At 36.8% G+C, this 12,444-nt stretch overlaps 1 protein-coding gene across 1 annotated transcript; it reads left to right on the top strand.

Annotated features, from left to right (window-relative positions):
* Positions 1–4,389: 4,389 nt before the first annotated feature.
* Positions 4,390–6,797, top strand: RPD1 (Ubiquitin carboxyl-terminal hydrolase family protein). The gene is given in 3 exon segments (XM_059596646.2): positions 4,390–5,820; positions 5,822–5,984; positions 6,170–6,797. Coding segments are annotated over 2 exon segments (1,440 nt in total). The 5' UTR covers positions 4,390–4,542; the 3' UTR covers position 5,984; positions 6,170–6,797.
* The last annotated feature ends 5,647 nt before the right edge of the window (positions 6,798–12,444 follow it).

Raw genomic sequence — 12,444 nt, 5'->3', positions numbered from 1 at the left:
TTAAGAAAGATTTAGTAGAAAGCCATACAAATCTCACAGCTGTGCAAGCTGCCACCCTTCTTGTTCATTTTCAACATTTTAACACGCCATGGGTTCAAGTCCAATGACCTAACCTAAATTTTTTCTTAAATGTTTCTTTGTTAAACTATCATTTCTAAATAAGTACCATTGACCTTCATTTTCCCCCTCTCCCCCCCCCCCCCCCTCTTATTTTTTAGATGAAAGGTTGGAGGGGGATGGCAATTGTAGCTATTTTACTTGGGCGTGATCATAGTAGCACTAATTCGCGGGGCGCCGCTCAGGAGGGGCCTAGACATTGGAAACTGCATGCGCTCTTTCAAGACCGACCGAGTCATAACTTAACACCCGCTCTACTAGGGCATCAATCAGACGCAAGATGGCTAACACTAATAGGTTAAGGGATTCTCATTGCGGGAGTTAAACCCAGGTCCTAGTGCATGCCCAACTCATGAGGATCTTGAGACCATCGAACTAACACCCTTGGTGTGTGTTTTTTTTTTTTTTTCTTCCTTTAAGATTGGTAAGCAACTAACACTCCACGAATTCAAGTCCAATGACCTCACCCACCCTATTAAAACTTTTTGGGTTTCATTTGAGACACCATAAAACATGGGACCAAGCTAATCCACAAACTAACACAAATATGAGGCTACATCCCCTCATAGGTTTGTAGTGCCTCCACTTCTAGTCCTACTACAAAATTAGATAATTGTATAGCTTAAAAAAGAAGCATAAGATATATTCTCCATTCTCCCTTGAACTCCCATATGATTGCCAAAACCAACACAAATATGAGGCTAAGTTCCTCATAGAATTAGTAGTCCCTCCACTTCTAGTCCTACAAAATTAAATGCTTAGCTTCAAAAAAAAAAAAAAAAAAAGCCCCCGATCTACCATTTTCTCATCCAATATATGTGCCCAAACTTGTTAGAAGACAAAATCTAATCATATCAAGCATATCCAGACAAAGCAACAATCTCATGATTTCCTCCTCCATGTTTTATGGGATTGTGTATTAATGTTAAGAATATTATGTTATGGTTATTTATTATCATAGGGTTATTTACTTCCTTATTTGATTCTAGGGTTTCCTTAGCATACTAGGTTTACCTTTCCTTACTCTACTAGGTTACTTTCTTATCATTCATAGCCTCTCTATAAATAGAGGTCTCTGTAATACTCTTTAATTAATTAGTCTCAATACAATGTAGTATATTACATACTTCCGCTCTCTCTCTTCTCTCTCTCTCTTTATATTATATTTAATCTAGTTATATATTTTATCATGGTATCAGAGCCTTTTGGCTAATGCCAGTGTCCGATCCAATGGTCCTGTGAATTTTTTTTTTTTTCGATTTCTTGTTATTGATGGTCAATATCTTTGCAGATCTTTCACCATAGATCTTGCACAGGTATATGACCAGATTACAAAAAAAAAAAAAAAAAAAAAAAAATCAACAGTGCTTCCGGTAACATTTGCCGCCTCCGATGACCAAACACCTGGACTTCACCGGCAATCCAACAGCAGATCACTGCCTCCTGTCACGACCAGCCCGGTTTGATCTCTCTTCCGCTGTGCCCACCTCAAATCCAACGGCCAGCATCGTCTTCCGTAGTTCTCAGAGGGCTCGGTTTCACTGGCCTCCAGCCGTTCATGTCTCACCATCACGCCGTCAACCACCGATCTACCACCATGATGACCACAAAGCCACCGCGTCATCCCTGTTGTTCGTCACTGTCATCAGTTCAACGCATCCAGCAGTCCCACGCCATCATCGGCACCTGAAACGCTTGATGTCAATCTGGAGAAGAAATTGAAGAAGATGAATGGTGTTTGGTAACGGGTTTAATTTACCTTATTTGAGTTTGCGGATTTTCTTATTCTAGTTTAGGGATATGTTATCCTGATTTAGGTTTTTACACCTGTGTTTGGTTACGGGATTAAGGTAATTCTTTGTAATATGTGAACAGGATATTCTTAAAAAAAAAAAATAATAAAAAAATAAAAAAATCTTTTTGACCTTGAGGTAATATCTAAAACCCAAGGTTCACTTCAACCCATAGTTTGTCAGTTTCAATATGGCCCATTGTTGACCCAATGTCTTGGCCTTGTGGCAATACCTAAAACCAAGCCTTTTTCATGTCTCTAGCCTAAGTAACAACCAAAACCCGGGCTCATTCAAGCCATATTGGCTCTTCTCTTCTTGGTCATTACTCATCCTAGTTTCAGGTTTTTGGTAGTTTGTGGTGAAAGTTTGACATCCATTAGTGGTTCTGCGGTGTGATTTGACCGGCTCTTGGTATTTGCGACATGATTCGACCGCCCTTTCGTGTTTTTACGACAAGATCCGTCCGCCCCCGGTGGTTTATGGCACGATTTAATCAACAAATTACTAATTACTTTTTGGTTATCAAACTGAAGGAAGTTCCTACCATCAGTTTGCAGGGGAGTGTTAGAAGACAAAATCTAATCATATCAAGCATATCCAGACAAGGCAACAATTCCATGATTTCCTCCTCCATGTTTTATGGGATTGTGTATTAATGTTAAGAATATTATGTTAGGGTTATTTACTTCCTTATTTGATTATAGGGTTTCCTTAGCATACTAGGTTTACCTTTCTTTAGTCTACTAGATCATTTTCTTATCACTCATAGCCTCTCTATAAATAGAGGCCTCTGTAATACTCTTTAATTAATTAGTCTCAATACAATGTAGTCTATTACATACTTTCGCTCTCTCTCTCTCTTTATATTATATTTAATCTAGTTATATATTTTATCAAAACCATGGTTAACACATAAATGTCTCTTCAAATTCAAATGTCTACACAAATGAAATGAGTAAACATTCAATAAACCACATACTATCCTATCAGTGGCATTGAACAAAAGCACAAGGCAAATACTATGTACAGAAATCAAAGCCGCATCTGATAGCTCGAGTAAAGCAACAACAATCTCATGGTGTTCAATATTGATTTGTTACAAATTAACTTTACACGTGAGGGTGGGGGATTTGGGACATTCATAACCAGCAAGAAGATCTAAAATATAAGCTCACAACTGTAGAAACTAAATAAAATGGCAAGGAAATGCTTCTTCACTTTCATTCTCTTCGATTCTAGTTGAAAAAGAATTTGCTCAAAGTAAACTACTCTCTTAATTGATATACCTGAAGTATGTCAAGACAAATGTTGCCAAACTGATCAATGTTTGGAAAGATGCAAATTGTCTCAAACTTGACTTGGGGTGGTTTGAAAGGGTAGTTGAGGGGAAAACGTAAGGAGAGCTTGTAAGATAAACCCTCACACCCATACATAGTCCCTTTCCACCCTCAATTGTGAGAATCCATGTGAAAATGCTCTCACCCTCAGGAAACTATGATACTCCAAGATCTCCTCCATTCATCTGCAGAAACAAACGCTATTAGAGAACAGAGAACACCGGCCAAGAAAAGCATAACATGAAAGAGAAGGCAGACAAAATTATTCGCTTTTTCGTTCAATTGATGACAGCATTCTTATCTACTTAAGAGCCAGCCCATTAAAATTGGGCAATTGATGACAGCACGCCGGAGTTCCCAATAATATCACTACTCAAACTTGGTAATTTTGACACGACCTTAGACGAAACTAGCGAGTTTGGGTTTATCTTAAACGGGTTTAAGTCGTAAACGGTCACGTCTATATTGCTCTTAATGGGGGTGACCGCCAGACCCATTTATTTATTTTTTCTTTTTTTCGTTATTTTTTTAATTTTTTTTTTTCTTTTAAACTTGAGAAAATAGTGAAACATGAACCTAAAAATTTTCTTTCCTCTCTCTTTCTTTATGAGTCACGCCACCTCCCACTCCCAAAGACCCATTTATCATTTTTCTCCCTCATGGCCTCACCCTCAGTTTCTCTCCTCTCTCTCTATCTCTTGCGCCGCGGACATCGCCTCTCCCACTATCTCTCGCGCCGATGACGGAACCCAATTTGTATTTGTAAATTGTAATGATGATGTAGTTTTTTTTTTTTTTCGTTATTTGATTAGATAATTAAGCCTATTAACTATTAAGTGATTTGGTGTTAGCCTGGTAGAAGTTTAATTTTAAGAGATAATTGCTAAAACTATTATTATTTCATTTTAAAAAAATTTACTTTTTAAGTTAAACGGGTCGTGTTGACCCGACCCGACGCATTATTTTAAACAGGTCTCACAAATCGTGTCGAGTGACCCGTGAAAATTGCCGTGTCGTGTCGTGTCTGGTGAAGCCGACCCGTTAACTACACTAGTTGTGTTTGAGCGTACCTTAAATGGGTCACTGGTCGCCACGGGTCGACCCACGGACCCGTTTTGCCTGCCCTGACAGCAGATATGCTCCCCTTCCTGTTTTCGTATCTTTCTCAAAACTCTCTGTGCAATGTAGCAATAACCCTTAAACCCTCAAAACCCATAACCTAAAAGAAAAGAAAATGCTTTCCTCCTCTCCAATGTCTATAAACCCTAAACCTAAGGAACCCTGAACCTCAAAAAATGATCCTCCTCATCAATCTCTTCATGCACAAAACCTCAACCCTCCAACCCCTTCTACCATCCCTCCTCTCAAACTTCTCTCTCACCAGGCAGATGTCCCAGTCCACCTCCATCCCCAAAAAGCTCCAGCGCGTACGTGACCATGGCTACGACAACTACATGGAGATCGAGAAGAAGACTCGTAAGGTCCTCAAGTTCCAGGAACTCATCCTCTCCCTGCCCAACCAAACCCTCCCCATCTCTCGCCTCGACCTCCTCGCTCGTCGCCTCGGCTTCAAACTACACCAGTCCGGCGGTTTCGTCCTCAAATTCCCTCACGTTTTCGAAATTTACGAGCACCCGGTTCAGAGAATCCTCTACATTCGATTGTCCCGGAAGGCCCTCTTGCAAATTGAGCAAGAAAAGCAGGCTCTCCACGCTCAAATCCCCGACGCCGTGACCCGCCTCCGGAAGCTTGTGATGATGTCCAATACGGGTCGGCTACGCCTCGAACACGTGCGCATTGCCAGGAAAGCGTTCGGCTTGCCTGACGATTTCGAGCACTCGGTAATTCTCAATCACCCTCAATATTTTAGATTGTTTGATGCTAGAGAGACTAGGAATAAGTACATTGAGATTGTTGAGAGGGATGAGAGTTTAGCGGTATGCGCGATAGAGAGAGCTAGAGAGAGAGAGTATAGGGAGAAAGGGATTGATGCCGAGGATATAAGGTTTTCGTTTATCGTGAATTTCCCACCCGGGTTTAAGATTGGCAAGTATTATAGGATTGCGGTGTGGAAATGGCAAAGGGTTCCGTATTGGTCGCCTTATGAGGATGTGTCAGGGTATGATTTGAGGTCATTAGAGGCGCAGAAGCGAATGGAGAAGAGGGCTGTGGCAACAATTCATGAATTGCTGTCATTGACAGTGGAGAAGAAGATTACGTTGGAGAGGATTGCACATTTCAGGTTGGCAATGAATTTGCCGAAGAAATTGAAGGACTTCCTTCTTCAACATCAGGGAATATTTTATATTTCAACAAGGGGGAACCATGGGAAGCTGCATACAGTTTTTCTTAGGGAGGCGTACAAGAGGGGTGAGTTGATAGAGCCAAATGATTTATATTTGGCACGTAGGAGGCTGGCTGATTTGGTCTTGTTGAGCCCGAGAAAGGCAAATTTGGATAGGGAATTGGTTAATTATAGGAGAGATAGAGAAGATGAAATAGAGCACAATAGAAGCAAGTTTGTCGAGAATGATTTTCGAAATTTTGCGGTTGAGGACAATGTTGGGAAAGATGGGGGAGGGGGAGGATGATTTGGACGTGCATATGGGTTCTCCCATTCCTATCCTGAGCTTGAACTCGAGTTTGGATCTTGTTGTAGGAAGAAATGGGATTGGTGGCACCCCATTGCCAATGGGACTTGGATCTGGTGACTCTTGTGGATGCACTAATGGATGAGGTGTGCTATCTAACCCTTTGTGCCTTTATGGATTAATTTTTTATGGGGATTTTTTATTTGCTGCAAGAATATGTTTTTTTTCCCTGGTTGTTGTTTCATTACAATGATATCTTAATTATAGAAATTTTCTTCCAAATATTGTTGTACCTAAACTTAATCTACATTGATGTTTCGCTTGACATTAGCCAAGAAAGTACAATAGCAAACCCCTTGGTGAGCTGTAGGAGACTTCCTTCTGGCTTTGTTGTGCAAGATATGTCCAATGGTTACTCCAAGGTAATTGTAAATGTGGATTGCTTGTTATTCATAGCATTTTCTGGATGTTTATTGTGCTTTCCTGGATTGCTATAACACCTGCTTTGCACATATTTAATGAGAGTGTTGAAAGCATTTTTTGAGCTTAAATTATGGGCACTTGGACTCCCAGTCCCAACCCACCTTGACTTGTGCTTCCAAGTATTTAACTTTTGTTTTCTATCACTCACTAAATTTTGCTATTTATGAAATATAATAGGGGTTTACCTAAGACTGTGGACCTTTTATTAGTATTTTACTGAAGAAGATGCTTCCTCAGTGTTATTATTTTATACCATTCGAACTTCAATGCTGACATTGGTTAGAGTCTGTACTTGATTACTCTACTGCTGCTCTTTGAGATGAGCAAGTCAAGGGCATCGAGCAAACTTCAATATTAGTCTAAGGCTCTTGTACTTTTTTAATGTCTTGTATATGTGATATTTGATAAACTATTTGTGCAATTAACCTCTGAACTTTCAATCTTTGTTCTATAAACTATATATTTGATGCTTCTATTCCTCTCTCTTGCTGCAAATTGACAACCTTGAAAAGTGTAGCTAATTCGTACAAAAGCAACAACAATGTTGATTCCTTAGTTGTTAATGAGTCCTTCTCTTCAGATTCTACAGAAATAAGTGAGCATATTGTACAGTTTTACTATCAACTTTATTAAGAACAATTCAGTTGGTAGCCAAAGTTGGATGGTCTATCTTTCACTTCTGTTAGTGTAGAGGAGGTTATGTAGTTGGAAGGAGCTTTTGAGGAGAGTGAAATTCTTGAGTTGCTGAGAGCTATAAATGTTGATAAGGTCCCGAGGCCCTGATGGCTGTTCTATGACTTTTTTCCATACTGGTTGGGAGGTCCTTAAAGAGGATGTCACAAATGTCTTTCAGGAGTTTCATCTTCGAGGGAAGTTTGAAAAAAAGTCTCCATGCAACTTTTATTTCCCTTATCCCTTGGAAAACTAGGGCTGTGGATATTAAGGACTTTCGTCCTATTAGGCAATGTTTTCTATCTTTTGTTTTATGTTCTCAAGTCAAAGACATTAACAAACAACCTAACACACAAAATGTTTTCTCCTTTATGTTACATCATAACACTTTTTTAAACAACCTCCCCCCTCTTCCTTCCTGAAAAAAAAAAAAAAAAAAAAAAAAACATAGCCTTGGTCTTGTGGGTGGTGTTTATTAAATCATCTCTAAAGTCCTATCCAACAGGTTGAAAAAAATGACGAAGAAATTTATTTCCAGATCTCATAATGCGTTCATTAGGGGGTGACAAATTTTATATTTGGCTCTTATAGCTAATGAATGTCTTAATAGTTGAATTAGATCAGGATAACCTGGTGTGCTCCGTAAATTAGACTTAGAGAAGGCTTATGATGATGTTAACTGGGATTTCCTTCGGTATCTGTCGAGGAAATGTGGCTTGGGGAGAAATGTAGAGTTTGGATAGCTCACTTTATTTCTACAATGCATTTCTCCGTGATGATTAATGGCTCTCCTTTTGGATTCTTTAATAGCCTTGGGGCCTAAGACAAGGGACCCTTTTTCTCCTCTATTATTTGTGGCTGTCATAGAAGCTTTGAGTAGAATGTTGTCTGGCAGTGGATAGGGAGCTCTTATCAGGTTTCTCGGTGGGGTCTAGAAATATTGACGAGCTCCTAGTGTCTCTTGTCTTGTTTGCAGATGATGCTTTGATCTTTTGCGAGGCAAATCCAAACCATATTTATCATTTGTGTTGCCTCTTATGAAGCTATCTTAGGGTTGAAGATTAACTTATCTAAATTAGAGTTAGTCTTCGTTGGCGTTGTAGATGATGTTGGTGGTTTAGCTCGTATCCTTGGTGGTAGGGTGTCCTCTTGTTTGCCTTCATAGTTTTTGGGTTTTCCTTTGGGAAATTCATACAAGGCCAAGTGAATATAGGATGGTATTGTTGAAAAAATGGAACGTTATTTGTTGAGCTGGAAAAGGCTTTATTTGTTGATCAGTGGTAGGCCGACACTGATTAAAATCACTTTTTCTAATTTGCCCACTTATTATTTGTCCTCTTTCCCATCATCATAGGTGTTGCTAATCAGATTGACAAACTTCAAAGGGATTTTCTATGAGGTGGAATCGGTGATTTGGGGGTTTGACATTTGATTTAGTTTAACCAAGTTGTCTTGAGGAAATGGTTATGGCGTTTCGCCACATATAGGGAAGCTTTGTGGAAATCGATAGTGGAAACCAAATATGATAGCATGAGGAGAGCTTGGCAGTCTAAAGAGGTTGTTGGGCCCTCGGAGGCGGGGGTGTGGAAAAACAGTAGGAGGGCGTTTGACTGCAAATTGGCTTTCATTTTCTAATTGCTTGTGAGATAATACAGTTAGGAGTCTTGACTCACCCAGCATTATGGAGGTCACTTTAGTATAATGGCCAAACCAATATAGTAGCTGATTAAACATGCTCTTGAATTAGGGACAGCACAGAACCAGTTTTTATCAGAGACTTGAAATAAATTTATTAGGGCTGGAACCTTTATTGTCATAACTTTTGCAAGGGCTTTTTTAGTGTGCATTGGTGGGCTTTCATAAACTTCTTGTCCTCCACTATAGTTAGTGAAGATTGTCTCTCTCTCTCTCTCTCTGCTATCTTTCACAGTGAGCTGGAAGCAATTAAGGTGGAATAAAAGCAAAACAATTAAAAACACTTTGTTGGTCCAAAATAAATAAAGCACTATTTGGATAAGCTTGCACCCATAACTATAGGATGAGGTTACTAAGAAGAGTATGCAAGTTAGGTTAAGATTACCCCTCTCCCTCTCTCCCATATTGAATAAAATAAAAAATAAATTAAAATTAAAAAAAAAAAAGTTAGGTTAAGATTAGGTGGATATGATATTAAGCTTTAATCATATCCAACCGAAACAATTCCTGCCCACATTAACCAATCTTTGATTCAAAGGTTGTCAGTGTCGTTCACTGGTGGTCCCTATTACTCATTGCACCAGATGGCCTAAAAATGTTTGATCTCGTAACCCAAATTTAAATTTAGGGGAAAAATATAAAAAAATTAAAATAAATTAAAAAAAAAAAAAAAAAAAAAAACTCACAAACTAATGGTTGTTTTTTTTTAAGAGTTTTACGATGTTCAAAAGGTGCTAAAGTAGCCCAGCAAATTATCAAAGTGTGTCAAAAATGCCACTTTTTTTTATATTCCAATAATACTCTTATTCTTTAAAAAAAAAAAAACTAAAAAATGAAATTTAAAAAAAAAAAAAAAAAAAAAAAAAAAAAGGAAAGGAAAGGGGCGGCTTTCCTTTATTATATATATATATATATATATATATATATATATATATATATATATATATATATTAAGAATGATATGTGTTGCCATTTTTATTGGCGTTGACATCACATTTAACAGAATTCGTCATATTTTTTAACAAAATTTGACTCTATAGCCTAAATTGTTTTTTTTTTTTTTTTTTAGAATATCTTAGAAACCTTTTATTTTACTTTCATACGATATAAAAGCGATTTGTAATTTAGACTAACTACAGTGACTAATTATTTATTTATTCCAATTTTTTTTTTCTTTTTAAAAAATTGTTGTTTTTTTAATTATTTAATTGTTTAATTTTTTAAAAGAATATGGGTATTATAGGAATATAAAAAAAATAAATAAATAAGTGACCTTTTTTATACATTTTTGTAGTTTGATGAACTAATGTTAAATATTACATTTTCATCCTATTGAGTTGATATAATCATTAGTCTTTGATTTTTTTTTTTTTTTTTTTTTAACAAGACTTATGGGGACTGTCAGAGCAGTCCAGTGAAATGAGGGTGTAATATGTAGTTTTTACTCTAGTGTTGCTGCTAGCTAGCCAAAATGGTTAGGTTACGGTTTTGTAGTGTGTGTGTGTTCGGACCACACATGTAAATTTTAAAATAACAAGTATTTTGAAAAATCAAAAATTTTCTATGCCCTTAGTTGAGCATTTTGTACTAGTTGGTTCACATCGGACCCAGATTATAGAGAGAGAGAGAGAGCATAAGGAGCTTCCATGGATGAGTCTATGAAATTTTGTTCATGAATTTGATTCGTGAGCTAGCTGCTGTATTTTGGTGATAAAATTCTTGTGGAATTCCACAAGTTAACCTACTAGCTATAGTGAGAGGGAGCTTGTTTTGGTATGTATTAGGGATTAGAGAGCACTAATGAAATCTGCTTAACCCCCAAGCCCACCCCCCCCCCCCCCCCCCCCCCCCCCCAAAAAAAAAAAAAAAAATCCATTCTCTAAGGAAATCAAGGTCAAGTAATTAATTATGAGACCCAGAATATATTTTTAGAAATCTAGAATAAGTTCGCGAGAATGCTATATTGCAAAATGGATTTTAAAATTAATAAGTAGGTAAAAACTTTGAATTTCCTTAATAATATATTTTTATTTTTATATTTATTTGTAATAGAGCTTGTAAAAGTATACGGAAGGGTCACAGTCCGACCAATTTAATTAAATAGATCAAACTTTTTAACTCTAACTCTTTAATTTTTTATTAGGTTTATATCGAATTCGAGGGTTATGTCAAAAATTATCTGTCATTATGTCGTATGTCGGGTTTTGGTTGTATCAAAACATGAATATAAGATTATATAGATTAATCATAACTCGACCCATTTTATTAAACGAGTTGACTTTTCAACCTCATTTAATTTTGTGTTGAGTTCCCCGTGTCAAAAATTATCAACTCTATTTATTTTAAACATGTCAAAAGCACGTATTTTAAATCTTAATCATAAAATAAATAATATCAATTTCAAATGCAATGAAAATGATCATATTCCGTAGAGACTCTAGATATTTTGTAGTAGAAAATTAAATGAAATTTAATTAATGTGAGTGATGCCACCAAATCCAACAAGCGTAAAGTTAATTGATCGACTTTTTTTATAATAATAGCCGTCTAATAATGGTGAAGAAGCAGCATTCCATGAACCAGTTAAGCAACCATCATCGTCTCTGTCAATTCTTGGCTCCATGTCATATTATTTGTCGTCCAAAACAGAGTGACACATACTCGATGATTGGTCTTTGGATTTCAACGATGAGACCATTTTGGTTTTTCCTACACAAAGGGCAATTACAACCATATTCAATGCATGAGTTTTATATAGAGTTTTTATTACAATATCTAGTAACGACAACTTTTCTATTTTCCTTTTTCCACTTTTAGTTTCGGAAAATGATTTTCATTTTTACATTTTATAAATTATTTTTTGAGTTTGAGTTTCTCATTTTCAAACAGTCAGACTACCACCGGAGTTCACTAGACCATTAGATCCTCCCGCCAGAGTTCTCCAAACCTTTTACAGAAAATCATAGGTCGTTTTTTGCATTCGCACATTTTCGTATGATCCAAACATAAGAAAATATTTTTCAAAAAAAATCATTTTTTTATTATCAGTTGATGAGACTCCGTGCTGATCGACAGGCGACAGCTGTCCCGCCGTTTCCTTACATACATACATGATTCATCGGTGATGCGTCAACACATATGTTGACATTCTTACTATAATATACAATACTGGGACCCATTAATATATATATTAATTAGAAATGGATTAAAAAAATAATTTCTAACATGTTACGAAATGCAACGCAGACAAGATTCGTCTAAACCCTGAATTAAATTAACAAGTAATCCGCTTGGGCAGCTGGGGTTTGACTTGGAAAGCCATGATGTGAGGGAACCAATAAGAGCAAATTATATATATATATATATAGTTGTCGTTATCTATATACTCGTATGCTTTTGCCTGGATTCTAAATTCACTACAATATTTTAATTAGAGCTCGGATTCCAAATTTCAATATGAAATGGAAAACGAAAGGATAAATCGTAAGATGAAATGACATTTTAATTATATCCAATCAGCATCAAATCTTTTCATTTCCCCCTCAATAAGATAGCTCGGTTTCCTTAATTTACCATATAATGTATAACCTCGTCCGGTGTTCATTTAGGGTGTCAATTTATGTTCGTGTGTCGGATTGAAGTTGTATTAAGGTAAAGTTATATAAACTAATTCTAATTTGAACTTAATTAGACGGGTCAGACCTCTTAATTCATAATCAATTTTCAACTTACAACTTTAATTAAATATCATGATCT

This window comes from Corylus avellana, chromosome 5 (assembly GCF_965113065.1).
Source record: "Corylus avellana chromosome 5, dhCorAvel1.hap1.2, whole genome shotgun sequence".
Taxonomy (NCBI): Eukaryota; Viridiplantae; Streptophyta; class Magnoliopsida; order Fagales; family Betulaceae; genus Corylus; species Corylus avellana.
This window is presented reverse-complemented; position numbering and strand designations above follow the sequence as displayed.